The 12,510-nt window shown below is 35.1% G+C and overlaps 1 protein-coding gene across 11 annotated transcripts in view; it reads right to left on the bottom strand.

Annotated features, from left to right (window-relative positions):
• Window positions 1-2,449: 2,449 nt before the first annotated feature.
• enc (encore) overlaps window positions 2,450-12,510 on the bottom strand; it is a 229,954-nt gene continuing 219,893 nt past the window's right edge. For 9 of the 11 annotated variants that reach the window (XM_069847398.1, XM_069847396.1, XM_069847402.1 and 6 more), the window contains 3 exons: window positions 10,207-10,414; window positions 9,997-10,133; window positions 2,450-3,984 (listed from right to left, as the gene is read on the bottom strand). In XM_069847398.1, the coding sequence (XP_069703499.1) occupies window positions 3,938-3,984; window positions 9,997-10,133; window positions 10,207-10,414 (392 nt within the window). In that variant the 3' untranslated portion in view covers window positions 2,450-3,937. Of the gene's footprint in view, window positions 3,985-9,995; window positions 10,151-10,206; window positions 10,415-12,510 lie in introns of those variants that run through there. The other 2 variants (XR_011336150.1, XM_069847405.1) reach the window with 2 other exon arrangements.

The raw sequence follows: 12,510 nt of genomic DNA, 5'->3' as shown, positions 1-12,510 counted from the left end.
TTAAGGCTCGTCTCCACTATTAAACATTTAACAACAACATGTTAAATGTTAAATTGTTTACCGTTAACATCCCAACATGTTGATTGAACATGTTAATGCTAATTTCATTTAACACTTTGTCCACACTGTTAAACATGTTAAACTTGACTTTCTTTGCGTAGTCCACCATAAACAGTCTATGAGATTTCAATATAGATAGTGTTTATTTCCAAACCTTGGAGAATGGACTCAGATGATGATATGACTTGTGTAATTGCCTCTATTACTTGTTACAAAGCTTTGAAAAGGAAGAGAATGAGAATGTGGATGCGGCAAAATCTTAGTATAAGACACTATGCAGAAGACATTCTAAACGAGCTTAAAGTTGAATACAGTATCGATTTGGATTCAAAAACTTGGTGAGAATCTCAGAACACGATTTTAATATAGTGCTGCAAAAATACTTCCTGTTACATCAAAGAAATACACAATTTAAGAGCAGCCATTTCATCCCAATTAAAAAAATTACAGCGCGATTGATTATCATAGGACCTACGATATGATAGATGTTAAAGGAGTGGGTAATATCGTATAATTATTCTTTCCGAAGTTTTACGAACATTAACATACATCACCAAATACAATCATTACTGACGTCAACATAGAATTAATGTTTAGTGTATGATGAGAGTGCGAAAACTCTCTATTGTATTCTCGAGAACAGTTAAATAATAATTCCAGTTCTCTAAAACAGTCGGCCTTCTTAGTTCTGCCTGTGTATTCTTTTGCAGACACGTCCCACAAACAAGGCCTTTCCATCAGTGCATTAATTTTATTCTAATGTATTTTCTTTCGTCTACTCCATTACTTCGAACAACTTACAGCCAACACCAAGGACCAATGATAGTATAAAAATGATCAAGATACGCGCCACAAAATCGGAACTTATAGTTGTTGCCATGGAAACTGTACGAACTTTGCCGAACTGTACCGACGCTGCACGAGCAAGTGAATTGACTTGACATGTTTTCCATTGCTGCTGAAAAACACGCCAACATGTTAAAAGTGTTAAATTCAACATACTTGGTTAACATGTTAAATCAATTGAGACTTGAAATGTCCATATACACGTTAAATTCAACATGTTATATTTAACATGTTGTTGTTAAATGTTTAATAGTGGAGACGCGCCTTTAGGTTTGTATAGACATCTGAGCATTATTTGTATAGCAGGAACGAAGAAACTCTGGCTCACACATCATTTGTGACCTGTGAGATGATTTTTTTGTTGCCAACCAACAAGTAAAGAATATCACTGGCTACAACCAAAAATGGAAAACATTTATAAAATTGACATATTCTATTTAATTAAAAAGAAAAGGTAGTGTTAGTAGTAGTAATAGTAGTATTAACAGTTTCAGTAATCTGTTGGATGTTCTCCATTTGTTCTAGCTTTCCAATATATGTAATTCTGATTCAGAATTGACACATTAAGTTCTTTCTTTTTTTTCTCTCGCTCCTCTTCCCCCCCCCCCCATCCAGCTAGATGGGAAGAATGACTGTAACTCCAACAAACCCAAGTTCCAAATTCTAGGAATTTCTGAAATTGCTTTCTTATAGTGAAATATTTCGTTATATTGATTCATGTAAATCAGTGTCAGAAACTGTTATTTCACTCATTATTTATGTTCATATGAACAGTCTTAATAACAGTAATTGAATTGTCATAAATCGTCGTGAGTCTTGCAACCAGGGTAGCCAAGTTAGAAACCGATGGAAAATCTGTGGGGAGGGAGAGAGGGTGAGTTACACAGAAGAAACTAATCTATGGGTAATGCAGGGGAAGGCTTCATGTTTACTGCTGCATCACAAATAATCCAAAGCTGCCGCATCACAAATATAAATTGTATTAAAATCAATAAACAATTTGGTTAATAAACTTTAAATTTATTATGAAGTTATTAATTGGGGAAGCTGAGCTTTTTAGCTTCCACTGATGCTACGCCACTGGTGTTTTGCTGTGTCACGTGAAACAGACGAAGAAATAAAATGCTACTACTGTTTGCCATTTTCTCGAAGTTTGTGAGGTCAAAGTCAGATGAGGGCGATACCATCCTTGACATCACTTCCTTCAGGGAAGAGCAACCAGGTTTCCCATGTCATACATATACATGTAAGGGAACTGTACAGTATTCCTAAATGAAAAGACTTCATGCAACAGACTTCTTTGTTCACATCAGACCTGAACTTCACTAACCATCATCTTCACCTACCAATACGTCATGAAGAGTCTAATTTCTATCACAGATGCCCCAAATTCAGAAATGGATTTCAACTTTATCAGGCTTGCGGTAAAAAGCCTCAGTTGAATATGTATGGAGGAACAGAAAATCAACCAATCATAAAATCTTAATATCACCAGTCACTACTTCAAGGCATTATAATTAACTTTAAATTATTAAGAACACTATTTTAAAAAGATACTTGTTTGGATCATAATTTAATTTACTTTGAAAATAGATATAACAAGTTCTGAAGTACAGCTTTTATTAATTATAATATGAAAAACAACAAAAAAAAACAGTACTCTTTCCTTGACTACATTAACACATGTAACAACAGACCTAAGGTGTACTTTGGGACCTTGTTGACAGAAAGAGGGGGAAGGAATATGGAGGGATAAAGAAACGAGAATTGGAGGACATTTCCCAGGCACGCTAGCTACAGACCTCGCTGATCAGATCTTAATGATTTGAGCAATACAGTCACCGTCCTGTAGAGAGGTGAGAGGGAAATGATTGTGGGTCACTACCAAGCAGTGGTGGATGGCTTCAGATTCGTTTATACTGTGTTGTCGTGCCAACAATTCAACAGATACTTTAACTAGTTAGGCAACACATATCATAACAACCTGTTGGCATGTCCTCTCCTCCCTTCACGTAGTTGCAATCTAAGAGGCATTTAATAAATTATTTATTTATTTGTTTCATTTAAATTATGTTGTACCTTACTTTCACATTCTTTACTGCAACAGATCATCCATGAACGGAAAAAAAATCACAGAACTGCACAAAAGAACAACAATACCACAGTACTTCTCTTCAATATGACAATCATTCCTTTTCTCTTGAAAACATGACATATATATCTTATTTTTTAATTTTTTACTAATTTTTATATATTCATTATATAACAATATAATAAAAGTATCACTGATCATCAACTTGTGAAAAAGCAATGTTTAGTTTTGGACAAAGATTTCAGTAGCATTCTGCGTCTTCTCAACCTCCGCACATCCACATGTGGGTCCTCATTCACCTCCTATATACTGTTTGCTATGTTGGCAAGATTGATGTCTTTATCATTTTTTCTTCATTAAGAGGAAAGAGAGGGGCATCTAAAATGTAAAGGAACCCCGAGAGAGCATGGACAACATATCACATGGACTAATCGTTTATATTCCTTAAGTTATGGCCATTTTAATTTATTTATTCAACAGCTAGGTACTGGAGATTACTGCCAAATGAAGATTAAGCATCTTGACTGACTTGCTACTTCAACTGAGAGGTTTAAAATTGCTACCAACTCGAGATTTCAATTCATACAAGATGATTATTATTTCTCTTCCAAAACTTTCTTGATAATAAAAGACCCCTCCCTTCCAAAAAAAAAAAAATATTTAAACAGAATTTTTTAAATTTTCCTCTGCAAATATAATGAAGCAGTTTTTATTACAAGTTTTATTAAAATACCTACTTGTAAGATTTTCAAAGAATATTCTTTGTTATGTTCCCAATTATTTTTTTCTTCCAGTTCTATGAATAGCAAGTGGCCTGGAAACAAAGCACGAAGGTTAACAACATGGCTGTACACAGGACAAGGTTGGAGAACAAGGGATCTTACCACGGCTGCCAATACATTTCAAGGCAGCACGAGAATGGGACAGTTCATTCGGATGTCAGTGCTGCTTGGAGGGACTTCCTTCATTCATCATCAACACTCGTCCTGAAACATCACAAGATATTTCAAAATTATATTTTCTGTGCTTTTTCCGATGGTCTGTCCTGTGTTAGAAGCAGTCTGGGTTACTATGCTTTTCAAAAACTGCCTCACATTTTCCATTTTTGCATGTTAGTCATTCTTGGTAGCAGCTAATCATTAGATCAGAGCCTCACGGACTCGAACCAAGCCAGGGACATTGGTTTTCTCAAGTTTATAAAAGCTAGACGAAAAAATAAATCTATGAATCTCATATTGTAGATTTACGAACATAACGAGTACTATACAACATTCTACAAAACGGCTAAAATTCAGGATTGTAAGAAAATCATCAATTACCTAACTAAACTACATAAAAAAAAATAATTTACAGTGGATTCCTTCCCATTCTGATATAAAGAGAAATGAAACAGCAGAATTTTTAAAGGACACTGAAATCTTACACCATATAATAACAGACTTCCATTTTATTCTGTAAAACAAAAAAATCAACCAATCTTCTTAATGTATCCAGCTGTTTGCTGACAACATAAAGTCCATTATAGTCCACTGTAGTCTATTCAGTTGTTGTTTTTCATGAGAAATGAGGGGTATGTTGATCGGTGTTCATTATAGATGCCTGTTGATAGTAGCCAGAGGTGGGGTGTAGTCAATATATACTGCAGGGCTGTGTCTTCTGCAACTGGTACTGATGATTTTAATTGACTTCTTTTGTGGTTTATGGATGGACAGTATAGAAGAATGTGTTCCCGATCTTCATCATGATTATTACACCACAGACAAGTAGGATTATCAGAAATGTGAAATCTGTGTAGGTACAATTGAGTGACAATGTGACCTGTTCTGGCTCTTGTTAAAAATGTTTGAACATGTCTGGGCAAGTTTTTGTACATTTCCAGGTCATTTGGTTTCTTTTGTACAGATTGTAAAATTTTTCCTTTGTCAGAAGAGAGCCAATTGTTGATCCATAGGTTTGTAAAATGAGACTTTACTGAAGCAAAAGCATTGGATAGAGATATCACTTGAAGAGGTCTTGGTTGCAAATATGTTGCCTAAAATAAAAAATAAAACTGAAAAATTTTATTAATTAACCCAGAGGAAATCCCCCAAGATCCATGTAAATCTGCTGTTTCGATGTTAAAGTTGATAACAGGTCATGATTGTCTGACAAACCACTTGCACAGGTTAGGAATTTCCGCATTTGTATTGTGTGATGCAAATGAAGAGAAGAACATGGAAAAATCAAAAGATGCACAGCATTGCTACAAGAAGATGACATCATACAAAAATACTGAAGTGCAAGACAATGACTTCAGTATCAAGTGCCTAGGCATTAAACCAACAAACAACATACTTGAATGAGGGGATTCCTTGCTATGTCAAGCATTCAATTCTGCAAATATCACCTTCACCTACCATCATATCATTAGATATAATGAATCTCACTTTCAATCCGAAATGGAATTCGATTCTTTCACACGAGCAGGGTAGAAAGAGATCTTAGTTCACAAAAACACGTGTTTATGTGTCTAGGCTGTAATCTGCTTTATGAATGCGAAAAAGCAAAAAAAGTAGAAACTACAGGTATTATAAAATTTTCAAGCCATTATAAGCACAGTAACACACTAAATTAAATATGCACTGGATGCTAGCTAGCAAAGACAAAAGAAGACAAGTTGTATAATAGTCATTTATGGTACTTGTGAGGTAAGGCTAATGCCTCATGCTTAAATCTTTCCACTTGCGCAATAAAGATCACGCTCACAAGTACCATACGTAATTTTATCCATGACCATAACGAAAAATTCTGTTTTATAAAAGAAAATATGTTGAAAATAAATCCTCATATAATTACATATCATGGTATGGATTTTAGAATCGATATGTATACTAGGTAGGTTATGATGTAGGAGGCCATTATTAATGAAGAATGGTATCTAAGGCGTTGGATAAATAAATTATAATTAATTATATAATTTTAATATATATATATTTTTTTAATTTTAAACGTGTATTTTCATCTTTTTGAAGTTTCAGGGATTATTTAGAAGTGTTGACAGGACTAATGTGATTAAAATAATTTCACATTTTACTTCTGTAAAGTTAAGAAGAATATTAAAACGTAATTTATCATCATGTCTGTTTAGCTCAGTTGACTAACGCGTGTTGTTTTAAAATCCTATAAACCCAACTTCGCAGGTTCAAGTCTCCTCGCATCCCAAAAGGTAAATTATTACAAAATTTAAAAAAAAAAATATATATACATATTAGATATGGATGCAATTCACAAATTACGACGTAGTAGATAGAGAAAAGAGAAGGAGATTGAGTGTATGTATATTTAAGAAATTGTAATAAAGAAGTAGAGGTAGTGACATCTAGTAACTAATATATTAATTTCTTGAGTAATAGTTCAATGGAAAAGTATACGTGTGTGCCCGGGTACTAGGAAAATACTAATGAACTGTGAGATAAAATTCAAACTGTGAGGTAAAGTCTCTATCTCACTAGTGGAATAAAGTAATGTTGAATAAAAGCCTACTTTACATACGCAAAAGTATTTAATAAAGACATGTTTTTCGTTATGGTCATGGATAAATTAAATTTATTTAAACTGCTGGTCATGCACTTTTAGACACAAACAGAACATTAAACAAAATTATAAAATGTATGTAAGGTTATATCGTCGTGTGAATGCAAGAACTAGGTAACTCGAAATTTGCGTTTTTTAGTTACCTCTTTTATGGCATAGCAAAAATCGCACAAAATGTAATGCAAGAACTTGGTAACTGATCGAACGATACCAATGACATCTAATTTCCAATATAACAAATAGGTGAATGAAAACGAGACATATTCCTTAGTGCAATAAATGAGTAAATAGTCACTGTCACAAAATATGAAAAATCAAGTTACCTAGTTCTTGCATTCACATGACGATATTGTATGAGCTCGAAAAATCATGTGATGGTGATGGTGATGGTGATGGTGATGGTGATGGTGATGGTGATGATGATGATGATGATGATGATGATGACAATAATAATAGATGCATATTTAAAGAATCCCAAACAAATTTTAAAATATAAATCCATTTGCAGAAACAGCATAGGAAGAACTTTAAGCACATGAAATGAAACAATACCAAGCCATTTGACTTAATACATGGCAGATACAAAGCACGGAGGAGAAGTAAGTGATGGTGGTTTCAATCTTAAAGATGAACAAATGAAGAACATGTCAAAAACACTTTTTTTTTTATTACCGGTACTAGAGATGTTCAAAACATGGATTTTCGTCAAAATCTCTATATCTTCAAAAACTATGATGATTACTGGTAAATTTGATGAGACTGTACAAAGAGGAGGGGTCAGTAAATATAATTGAACTCGTGCATCGCAACCTGAAACATCTATTGTGATTCTGCTACCTTCATCCTTAAAAATCTATCATCTTTAGCAAATGTACTATGTTGTTAATAGGGACTTAGGAGAGCTTACTTAGTTCTATAAAGTACAACCCGAAAAAGCCAGTTTTTTTTTTGTTGTATGAAATCTTCATATTCACTTAATAAATATAATTATTTTTGAATATCAAGAAGCAATAGCTGATTTTAACCCAGGGGCCCTTCAAAGTCATTTTTGTGGCTTTTCTAAATATATAATTTAACATATAATAGCAATTTTTCAATCATTTTACTGGCTTCTCATTAATCTATTTTCCATTCACAAGTACAAAATTAATCCTTGTTTATAATATTAAAGCATTTTTTTTTATTTTTAATAGTAAAAATACCTCACACACATTCAAATATCTTCCACAATAACTAAGCAATCTGTCTATATATATCCTTGATTTCAAATTTGTTCTTTGTCTACAAAATTCTCAAACTACTCATATAGAACAAAAAGATTTAATTCTATCTTAATCGTGTACACCTTTACCTTTACATCATTTTCTCAGATACATAATTCAATTTGTGTAGTTTCAGAAAGCAGACCATATAAACAACATTAAATTCATTCATTTACGGTTTTCTGCCAAAGGGCAGGTCTTTCACTGCAAACCCAGCATTCTCCAATTTTTCCTATTTTCTGCCTTCCTCTTTATCTCCTAATAACATCCATATTTTAATGTCGTATATCATCTGATATCTTCTTCTGCCTCAAACTTTTCTCTCATTCACAATTCCTTCCAGTGCATCCTTCAGTAGGCAGTTTCTTCTCATCCAGTGATCCAGCCAATTCCCTTTTCTCTTTTTGATCAGTTTTAGCATCATTCTTTCTTCACCCATTCCTTCTAGCACAGATTCATTTCTTATTCTGTCCATTTCACATGCTCCATTCTTCTCCATATTCACATTTCAAATGCTTCCAGTCATTTCTCTTCCTTCACTTCGTCGCAATGTCCATGAACATTAAATTATATCACATTATTTATTATGATATTATTTTTTTTTTAGGGAGGAGGTCCTCAAAGGCTTGTACTGCAGCCTGAGGCATATTGTGCTTTACTACTGCTTTATGTGGGAATGGTTGGGTCTGAATGGCTGCTTTCTTGTAGAGATAGTGACTCAAGTATGTGGTACTTACTACCTATCGATTCAGCCATGTAGGTTCAAGGTTCAGAAGTCTCTTTCACACTAAGCGAGAGAACTATGTCTACTCAGACTGATGCCATCTGCATAATAGTCACAATACTACATCCAGCTGCACCATTTTGGGTAAATACTATTGATATGATGATGATGATGATGATGATGATGATGAACATGACAGTGAAATTATGGAGGGAAACAGGAAAATCCAGATAAAAACTCTCATGAACCTTGGCTCTGTCCACCACAAATATGACTCTGCCACTGCTGGGATTTGAACCTGAGTCTGCAGTCACCATAAGCCAATGCTCTGCCAATTGAACTATGAAGGTGGTTCATATCATTTTAGTTCATCAATTTTATTCTTCTGAATTTTTAATCCAAATGATAATGTTCCTGGGACACTCATTTTTAAGAAAAGAAAATTCTGAAGTCTTGCAATTCTTACCTGGAGGTAAGTCTGTACAAATCTAAATATACAGGCAAATCCCCTCGTGTATAGGCGAAAAGTAACGAGATTTTTGGCCTCGAGGTACGTCTCCATAGTTCAATGGCAGCTTGAGTTTTCCCGACTGTAGACTCTCCAAATTAAGTGAAAGAAAAATTAAATACAGAAACAAACAATATTGCGAGCATGTGGTCGAGATTTCGTCATTGTTTCATTTTAAGCAGTTCTCTGTGGTAAAATGGCGGCAAGCTATGAAAATACAGATTTGAAAAACTATTCTCAATTCTCACGAATTTTTATGAATATAAAACCACGAAGGAATAATATTTCTCCACAGGTAAGTATTGATTTCAATTACCTCTTACGACTTCTTGGTGAACTATAAATCTAGCAGGTAAGTATGAGCATGTATGGACAATCATCCAATTCAGACATGCCTCCCTGAGGTAAGTCTGTACAGATAAGTTTCGAATAGGTCTATCTATGCATGTATGGGGTTCTTAAGATTTCAAGTGTTGATGGCTTATATGGCACCAGAGATGAAGATGACGAATCTGAGCCCAAACCACTGCACACAACTTTGCTGAAGCATAATTATGCTATGTTCGGAAAAATGAAAAGCTATTTCTACACATAGAACATTGACGAAAGAGAGACAAACACTGTTTTCAAAGTAGAAAGGATTCTCAATTCTCTGATGTGCAAAGCTCCAACAAAAAAGACATTTCGGAAAAATAAATTTAAAACTGAACTAAATATTGTAATACAATTTTATATGTTCATTGTTTTATGAATCAATTTCCTCTCCCCACATTTTATTACGTTTTTATCATTTTAATGTTTACCTGCAACTATAGTTTTCCTGTATGTATCATTTCCTCATTCATTTAAAAAATGATAGATAAAGGTTTCACTGTTGGTAATTTTTCGCCCCACAGTGTCGAATCAGTATTGTTTTGTTATAGCAACGAACCTGCATCCTGGCCGCCTGTTCCTTCCACAGCAGTAGGCAGGGAAACATTAGCTGCCTGTGACTGTGCAGTGCCGCTAGCTTGTGGTGGCAGAGAGCTGCGTCCTGCGCTGGTGGGAATTGTTGCTGTCACCTTCGACCTGCAACATGAAGCTCACTTCAGTCCCATTGTAACGAGTGTGGCTCCAGCACTGCAGAGCTCACAGTACTTACCTCTGCTTTCTTGGCTTTGGTGGTCTGCCTACCGAGCCTATAGACACCTCGGAGCCAGATGACTGACTGCCCAGTGGATAGTGTGCTGGTTGCTGCTGCAATCTGTGTGAAGTCGGTGTGGGGGCAGGGTGCGGGGGTAGGGTAAATGGCATCCTCAGAGCGGGTGAGGAGGCTGACAAGGACTGCTGCCCCATTACTCGCATGTCACCTGGCAACACAAAACATACTACAGTTACCCATATTGTAACTATGAATCCAAAACGTCTCAATTTAGTAGAACAGTGCTGAAGTTAAACTTTTATCCTATATCCTGTCTAAATGTCTAATAGGACCACATTCTCCTGTTGATTGTGAAATATCTTGTCTTGTCTTTCGTACAAGTGCACAGGATGTCACGAGTTTATCTTACAAAATCGTGAGATACTTCTACAGGCTCCCAATTCTACCAAATATAACTCAGCCCTGTATAGGGAGAAAATGACATTCACAGTAAGTTGTTACAATCAACAGTTCTACACAAGTTACGAGTATGGTTCTAACTCCATAAAAAACATTGGTATACGACCTTTGGATTAGACTTTTTCCATTGCTGCTGATGAAAAAAAAGATAATCACAATATTTCGAAGATTGACTCTATTCGTCTTTAGACAATAAAAAAAAAAAAGAAGGGTGAGAAGGGGGTTCCTAAGTCAGTCAATCAGATTTAGCTGTTTCTAACGACCCCAACGAGTAGGAACCTCTTCTTATACCATTTTTTAATAACATAAAGACAAAGATATAACCAGTGCCAGCGTTTTTGGCGCATCTCCTGAGTAAAAAGCCAGTCAGTGAGCACTCGATGCCAGTGCAGCTGAGAACGGTACCATCCAACATGTCACATCAGCAATCTGCCAATCACAGTTGTCAGTCTTATTGCAAAATACTCGCACTTTGCGTATCTGGGGTGTGTCCTTGAGTACACTGTCCAGCCAGTGGCATTTGTTGCCACTTCGGCTGAGAGTGGTACCACCTCCTAAACAGATGTGACGTCAGCATTCTGCCACTCACAGTTGTCAGATTTCTCTCCCATAAACTGTGGCAAAAATAAAATACCTGCTCTCAACGTTCCCATTATTTATTTCACGCGCCAGAAACGGTGGCTTTGGTTATAGAGTCACATCTACGAAACATTGTGATTTCCTTTTTCATCTCTAAAATGGAAAAAACCCATCTATACCTCTTCAAAATAATTCGCCATTGTTTTCTCCCTCATTTAGAACCAGTATACAGCTTGCTTTCTTATTCTCAAATTCTGGCACCCCTAATATTATAATGTAATTCTTTCCTTGGAATGTTTTTCTGTATACCACCCAAGAAAATTTGTAACAAAAATTACAGCACTGCCCGTTACAGGAGTTGCCCTGATTTCACCTGCAATGCATCTGTAAGATGAAGGCCTTCATTTGTTCATTCATGGCCCAGGTTATGCTTCTACAACATTGATAAAATGGAATGCACGACCTAAGCTTATTATGTTGGCAACTCCATCCTCATGTGTTTTTGTATTTTAAGAGGCTGCAGTATGTGCATCTCAGCATTCTCTGAAAGAAACCACCCTGCAATTTGAGTTATCTTCTCTTTATATAGGCAATTCCAATGGTAACGATGACATATTAATTAATAAATGAATAAATGTATTCTGATGCTTCTTTATTTCAATGATTTATAACTTTATACAAGGGGGCCATGTTAAAAACAGTTGCTGTAGATTTGTGATTTCGGCATCAGATGGCTTGGAAAAGGTTCACGTGAAATGTTTTTTAACGTGTATAGGCTCAACAAAATATTCAAATTAATTGTATTTGATAAAATATTATTCGTACATAAATGGGTGTGATTAACAAATGCGGGAAGTATAAAGACAGAAATAGTTAAATTAACACAGTCTAATTCTGAAGTACTTAATTATGGCATGAATTTCCAAAGGAATTCAAATTCTCTGTAATGACATTATTGTTCATTACAATTTCAAACAACTCATTGGTGTCATATTGATATGGGAATCATTTCGATTATCAATTGCATTGCTGTCTGGAGACTAGGCCTCATGAAATGAAATTATGGAGTAATTAACGAGTAGGCTCTGCCATGTTAAATTTAAATGCAGATAGTATAAAGACTGAAATGATAAGAACTATCAGAATTTTATTTCAAATAACAAACAACCTTACAATGCTACAATCCCAACTACACTCACAATAACAATCACAAACAGCATAAATATTTTACGCAATTATAGAGGTTTGATGAATCCCCTGTCACTT

This window comes from Periplaneta americana, chromosome 15 (assembly GCF_040183065.1).
Source record: "Periplaneta americana isolate PAMFEO1 chromosome 15, P.americana_PAMFEO1_priV1, whole genome shotgun sequence".
Taxonomy (NCBI): Eukaryota; Metazoa; Arthropoda; class Insecta; order Blattodea; family Blattidae; genus Periplaneta; species Periplaneta americana.
This window is presented reverse-complemented; position numbering and strand designations above follow the sequence as displayed.